The following is a 7004-nucleotide window of genomic DNA, read 5'->3' as shown; positions in this document are numbered from 1 at the left end:
TTATCACCAGAAAGGTGACCGGTTTATCGATCGTATAATCATTGACAATGGGTTTCCTATGTGGCGCCCTATAGTACCGACCTTGTGCTCCGATACTTCCACTCGTTTCTCTACTTGAAGCAATTTCTCGCTAGACAGTTTCGAGAGCTCAGCTGAATTTCAGAATGTGATACCGCATTACCGAAAATGACAAGAATGGTGCATATGTTGGCAACTAAGTTTTACATATTACCAATTCCACAGTAATAAAACCATTTTCTTTCGATGTTAGTCTTTCGCTTTAGTCAATTGGAACCTACTTTTTGAACACGCCTCGTACAGATATAAGAAAACCACGTGAAGGTTGTTTTCATTGTAGGAACTTGAAATTATCATACACTGACGCCATTCTCTACCTATCACATTAACTTCCGTAAGAATTAACAGTGATAAGTAACCGCGCCATCTTCCTTTTTAATCCATTGATTTACATGGGAAAGTATTATCCTTTCTTTAACGTGAAGTGGACATTTTTAATAGTTTAATCTTACAGATATCTTCTTCAAACATTTAAAATATACTTTGTGAAAATATATTTTTTTATAATTATATGAAGTTTGCTATTTACGAATCAAATTTAATATTAAATTTATGTATGTAAAGAGCGAATTCATTTTGGAAAAGCAAGAGACCTTCAACTTAAAACTTTACGAAGAAATCAGTAAAATAAAATTCCAGTACATTAAGGTTGATTGAGGTTAAATAGGGAAATTACAAATAATACTTCCGCATACAAATCAATGGGCTAAAAACAAAGCTTGTACTCAACACCGTTAATGAACTATCTTTTTCAAAATAAAAACAATATACACTTGTTTGAGTTTTAGCAATTTGAAACATTATCTCAATTTAAAATAAAATTTTCATAAATGAGTTCTATAGAAATTTAATTGGATCAAAATAATCATTTTATAAATCTTATCCGCTACAATTATTAAATTGTTTACAGATTGATAACTAACAAATTCAAAATCGTCTTTACAATTTCGTACATTTAATTTACACATATATTTACAGTATTTACAAAACAAATGCATAGGAACTAATTTCTTTTTCAAATCTTGAAAACAATTTAAACAAATAATTCTTCAATATTCAATTGCAAATATAGAATTTCTGGCAAATATGTTCACCACAATCAACATACACAGAAAAAAGTCTTCCACGTTTCTAACACTGTCAACACAGTAAGCAAAACTTGTTTTAAAAAAACATATATACACATACACACTGTCCGTTATTTTCACGTATGCTAATCAAGGTTGTCTTGTGCTAATAATTTCAGTTTATTTGCACTTTCTGCAAATACGTTCACAAGATAACTGAAATTTATCACCACTAATATCGTTCATCAATCTGCGTTTTTATCAGTCTGCGTGGTGAATATGCAATTTATTTACACTCACGTCAACACAAGTTATTAAAATTAGTACATTTTACCTACATTTAGATGTTCGACGTTTGTAATGGAACTCTTCATCTTCACTACGATGATATATTTGTAGCACTATAACAATGGTTCCATTGGATAGTTATTTTTCAATCGGCTATTTGTTGTTGGTTCTCGCACTACAATTAACTTGATAGTTTCTATTAAGCCTATTACAGCTAAGCACTACTGACAAGTTAGACCCTGAAGGCTAAAACAGGACGCTGAAAATATGTAATGAAAGAAAATTTTCTTTCTAAGTTCATTGCACACCTACAACAACTGCTAACCGTATAGTGTACTCAACAACTGCAAAGAAACCACTGGAAAATAACTGTAAAACTTCACGATGGAAACAAATTGAACTGCTTTGAATATACAAAAAAACGAAAGCTTCTCACACGTATATACAAAATAATATATATTTTACTATATATGTTACCTTTCATACCAATCTGTCCTGATCAGTGGTGGGCGAAGAAGGTGGATCGATCAAATTTGGATTTTTACCATTATCGCTATTAAGTGAAGATTCCCTTCTTCGAAATAATGGTTCTTCTTCAGGCCTCTGATAAGATATGAGTTCGTTTTCTCCATAAGTTTTACCAGTGCTACTTAAGTTGCCTAACTGGATTTCGTTGCTGAATCTTTTAGCACTTGAGCATGTGATTATCTTCACAAAGCCAGACCGTAAATCTTCGCTGAAACACAAACACAGCAATGGACTTATGGCAACACTGGACGCAAGTATAATCTCAGACACTACAGTAACAAGCACATAAGTTGGCAGACTAAAAGTTTTGGTTATAGACGCTGATGGAAAGGCAGTGTTCATATATAACAAATATATAGGAACTCTACATAAGACATGTGTAAGTACAAGGGTTATTACTAGCCTTGTTTCTCTCTTATCACTATGTTCATACGAGCAATTAAACATGTATTTAGCAGTATAGAACATATCAAGCAAGTACAAAAATAGTATTATCACAAGAAGACTAACTGGCAATACAAATCCAATAATGAAAGTATACAAGTACAGATTCCGGTCATTTGACCAATCGATAATGCAAAATGCGCCTGTCGTAGTATCTAGTCTAGTGTAAACCAAATATGGAGTAACAAACGCAGCACTTAGCACCCATCCTATACACGACACTATAAGAGGTAATCGCGCCTTCAATATATTTGAAAACGGAATTGGCCATCGGTCACTAATAAGTCGTGTAAGACTCAGTATAACAATAAAAACACTGGATGCGATGAGAAATATACCATATGCAGTAGAATCAACAAGGCATCCGAACATTCCAAACTGCCATTTCCCTGCTGATTGGCTGAAGATGTGAAGAACTTGACGAATCACGCAAAATAAATGCGTCAGAGCCAAACTGAGGAGGAAGATGTTGGTAAAACTTCGAATTTTACGATCGCGGATAATTGCAGCAACAAGTAGGGCATTACCCACGAGGCCAATGCTGCCGATGATTGGAGATGCCACTAAATTTAATTTCCGTGTGAATTCTATTGTTTGAACGATATCGTTGTTCTCCATACTATTATGCCCCACCTTTCATGAAATGAAACTTCAGCCTCCAAAACCTGAAAACAAAGGAAACAAAGAAACAATTAGTACGTGCATCAGTAAGTTATATATTAACATACAACAAATTTACTTTACATTAATACACTTTTATATAGGAAATAGTGTTAAGTGAGCTATTCATTTGTTTTAAAATCCTTAGTATGTTGTGGTGTCCCATTAATTTGGGAGGATTTTCGTACTGTAGATCGGAACTTTGCCGTAAAGCTATCAGTAGCCGAATTTCCGTAATGCTACAACTGAAAATTTGCAAACTGAATTTTACACACACATGCCTCTGGATGAATGTAATCTGAAATTGTCGAATGCTTAACACGTCTCGTGATAATTGGTTAGTTTTTTGAAGATCGTCGAATCATTTTCAGTCTAGAAGGCATTGTGTTAAGTGTACACCTTTAATGACTAAAATTAACAGGCTTTCTGGGTGGAACACTGCTTTAACTTACACAGGTACACCAATAGAATTAGGCCTGCAGACACTACAGTACAAGCACATAATTGTTAACTTTGAAACACTTACGAAATGGAGTACAGTTCTCTGCTGTAAAGAGAACATGATTTTTTTTTTAGTTTACCGAAATCAGTAGCTTAGTTGGTCAATACCTTCAAAATTTAATACGCAAAGAATATGTAGGTATACATTTTTACTGACTAAACTATCAGGACGCACTGCTTTATGAATTCAAAGAAATAGTTGGACAGTAATTAAACCACACTTAACGTCGGTCCTCGGATTCAAAGAGATATTCTGGAAATAAATGTGATTATGGATGGAGCCTGAAATATTCGAGCCGAGCCCAAACACGTTCAAGATAGATGGAAGCGGCTGCACAAGAGGAAAGAAGGGAAAGAATGGCTAAGTATGCCATTGCAGAACCACGAATTCATAAACCGTTGAATAAACCGGTACTTTGAATAAATTATTTCACTGTTGCCAACTACTTTCGTAAAAACTAATAGTGCTTTTATTTTAAAAAGTCAACAAAACGGGCTGCATGGATTATCGAAAATATTACCGACCTACTGGAGGATCCACTCCAACGTTCTTGGAGTACGATTTAATCCCAGCACTGGTGAAATGATCGAGATGATCAGTATGCTTGAACTTGTAATAGGATAACTCTGAATACCAGGAAAACTTCGAATATGACTACAGTTCACTATGCAATATAGGCATACAACGAAACACTTCAGGAAAGCCTACCATTCGATTCAAGGGGAAGGTTTCATTATATCTTGGTCGAATTCATTCTTCATGAAGGCATAACAAAAGTGCGACTGGGAAGGAAACCGATTTTTGTGGGATTTATAATGGTTGCAACAAATAGACTCCTGCATGTTCTAAAGCAATTAGGAGAAACTACCAAATTACAGACTAGCAAAAGACGACTCACATTGAATTTACTGAACCGTTGTCTGTAAGTGGACGATAAACCTGATACGAGACGATGTAAGGGTTAGTCAGAGCAAGAATATCCTTCAGGTGACATTTAGCGAAATCTGAAAGTGGATAAAGATTAAATAAACTAAATAGTAATAGGCCGAGACAGAGTCCACCGAAACATCGAAATGAACAAATTTAGCTACGAGTAGTAATAACAGTTAAAAAGAGAAAATAAGAAGTAGCATCCTAAACTAAACATTGGTTTTCGTACATATTATTCGCACTGTAGTTGAATGGAGCCAGCCACATTTGCTCCGACATATAAATATAATACCGTTTAAGATTGCCAGAGTTCCGTAAGGAATTGCCGAGCTACTTTTTAAATACGTGCTTAGTAGCACTTAAAAACAATTATAATAAAGCATGATGTGCAATAATAAGATAGAAATTACTTTTTGAATTGGAAGGATTAAACGGAAAGGTTGGAAGAAAAACTAAATTTTTCTTTTTGAAAAAAAAATATATATATATATACGTAAGGTGAGGGTTAACAACTTGAATCAAAGTAGAGTTAGGAGAAAATGTGTGCCAAACATGCTATTTTTGCGCGCGTGACTGACCCGACTGCCATTGTCACGGAACTCTGACGACTGAAGAATGGACAGTAATAAGAGTAATAATACAATGTCAACCAAATGGAATAATAGTAAATGGAGTAATGGAGCGGTTAAAATTGAAGATGTCTGTATCATTACAAAAATGTATCACAGTATGAATTTGCTTGAAGGTAGAACAGAATTGATGGCTTAGCAGCCTCACAAAATCTAAGCACGAAACAACTCAGGGAAAGTTATATTTTGAAAATAAATTGATTAGAATAAATGTGACTATTCCTTAAATGCCTAATACGAGAGTCACCAGAGAAGTTTTGAGACATGCAGCTTTGTGTACACATATCTTTATTTTAACTATGACAACTTTTTGAAGTATTCTCCCCGACATTCCACACAACGTCTCATCCTCAGAAACCAATCTTGGAAGCACTGACGCCACTGAGTTTCAAGTATTGTACTTAACTGTTCTTTGTAGACATTCATAGCATCTTCAGGGGTGGGTGATTCACCAGGAAACACCCCAACCGATAGATGATTGGCGCCAAGGGTGCCAATCCCCCAAAGGCTGTGACACCAACTTACCCAAAATAACAAAATACTCCCCCCTCATTTAATTTTACACACCTCTTTCTATCACAGCAGTGAGATCATTAGTAAAAAGAAAATGGACTCAACACACACATTGCAACCATACAAACTTTAAATTTAAATGTAGTTTATTTCAACATAAAATTGATTGTATACTTTAAGAAGTTTCATTTTGTATGGTAAAAAAGTGAAAATTTTTGCAGACTTCGCTTATGCTCCGACTCTCAGTGGTGTACCGACTCCGACTTTGATCAGTTTTGTAAAAGTAGGCAAAAATACTATTTTTAAATGTTCATTACTTTTATTTTTAAAACTATACATCTCAAACTTAAAATAATACTAAAACTAGACATTAATAGGTAGTATGATAGGGAAAACGTTATATTAATATTTTTATTTTACTTTCTAACTGACTTTAAATTCCCTATACATCTCGATATTAACTTATAATCAGTATTTTATTGGTTTATTTTTTACATGTATATTTATGTTAAAATTAGCCTTCATTTAGGCATATTGTTATATTTATTTTGACAACCATTAACGAAAAGCAAGGCTACATGATTAAAAGTAACACATATTTTGTTAAAGATACAGAAAAAATTGCATAATTCCAGAAACTGTAAAGTGTAAAAATTACATCAAGTTACACAAGCGAATAACAAAAACCTTGAACTTCATGAATCTGACGTTTTAACAATAATCTTTGTTTACTGGTTAAGGAAAACTGATTAATAATGTTTTCAGATGATAATTCATTTACAATACAGTCTCGCTACAAGTTATTTAATCAAGTGTCCCCTATGCTTGTTCTGAGGAGTTTTTTTTTTTTTTTTTCATTTTGATCCGACTCATGGTTCTCTCAGCTGAGAAGCTTGTTAGAGAGAGTTAAAACTGAATTCTGCAGAACCTATTTAAGTTCGGAAATCTCATAGCTGCTGTAACCTCCTATATGGTTCATGATAAAAGCGCCCTCAGTATAAATAATGAAATTCTCACAGACACGGCAGCATCACTTGTTTCCAGAGTTCATTAATTAACTACCGTAATGAACTGACCTTTGAGGACTTCTGAAGCCCTAGAAATTTTCATGTGTGACGAATGGAACCGTGTTCTAAATCTGTTGTTTGTTGGTGGATTGATCGAGTTCGGAATTAGTGTCCGATTCAGCAGCGCTGCTCGTTAAGACATGAACCTACAGCTTAACATGGGATTCGAACCACATGAGCTCCCGAGCCGACCATGCATATGCTAACTACATAGCCACAAAGAAGCAGTTGTTTGTGATAATCCCAGTTTCAATTGGAGTCGTAACTTGTATATGGATGAGTTAAATAATTTGATTAC

The 7004-nt window shown here is 34.4% G+C and overlaps 1 protein-coding gene across 1 annotated transcript in view; it reads right to left on the bottom strand.

The window, feature by feature from the left end:
- Nucleotides 1–1081: 1081 nt before the first annotated feature.
- LOC145668353 (galanin receptor 2a-like) overlaps nucleotides 1082–7004 on the bottom strand; it is a 37882-nt gene continuing 31959 nt past the window's right edge. Inside the window, exon 2 of the mRNA XM_081736115.1 lies at nucleotides 1082–3070. Within this exon, the coding sequence (XP_081592241.1) occupies nucleotides 1914–3023 (1110 nt within the window). The 5' untranslated portion in view covers nucleotides 3024–3070 and the 3' untranslated portion in view covers nucleotides 1082–1913. The remainder of the gene's footprint in view (nucleotides 3071–7004) is intronic.

Source organism: Thermobia domestica, chromosome 13, assembly GCF_964235325.1.
Source record: "Thermobia domestica chromosome 13, izTheDome1.hap1.1, whole genome shotgun sequence".
Taxonomy (NCBI): domain Eukaryota; kingdom Metazoa; phylum Arthropoda; class Insecta; order Zygentoma; family Lepismatidae; genus Thermobia; species Thermobia domestica.
This window is presented reverse-complemented; position numbering and strand designations above follow the sequence as displayed.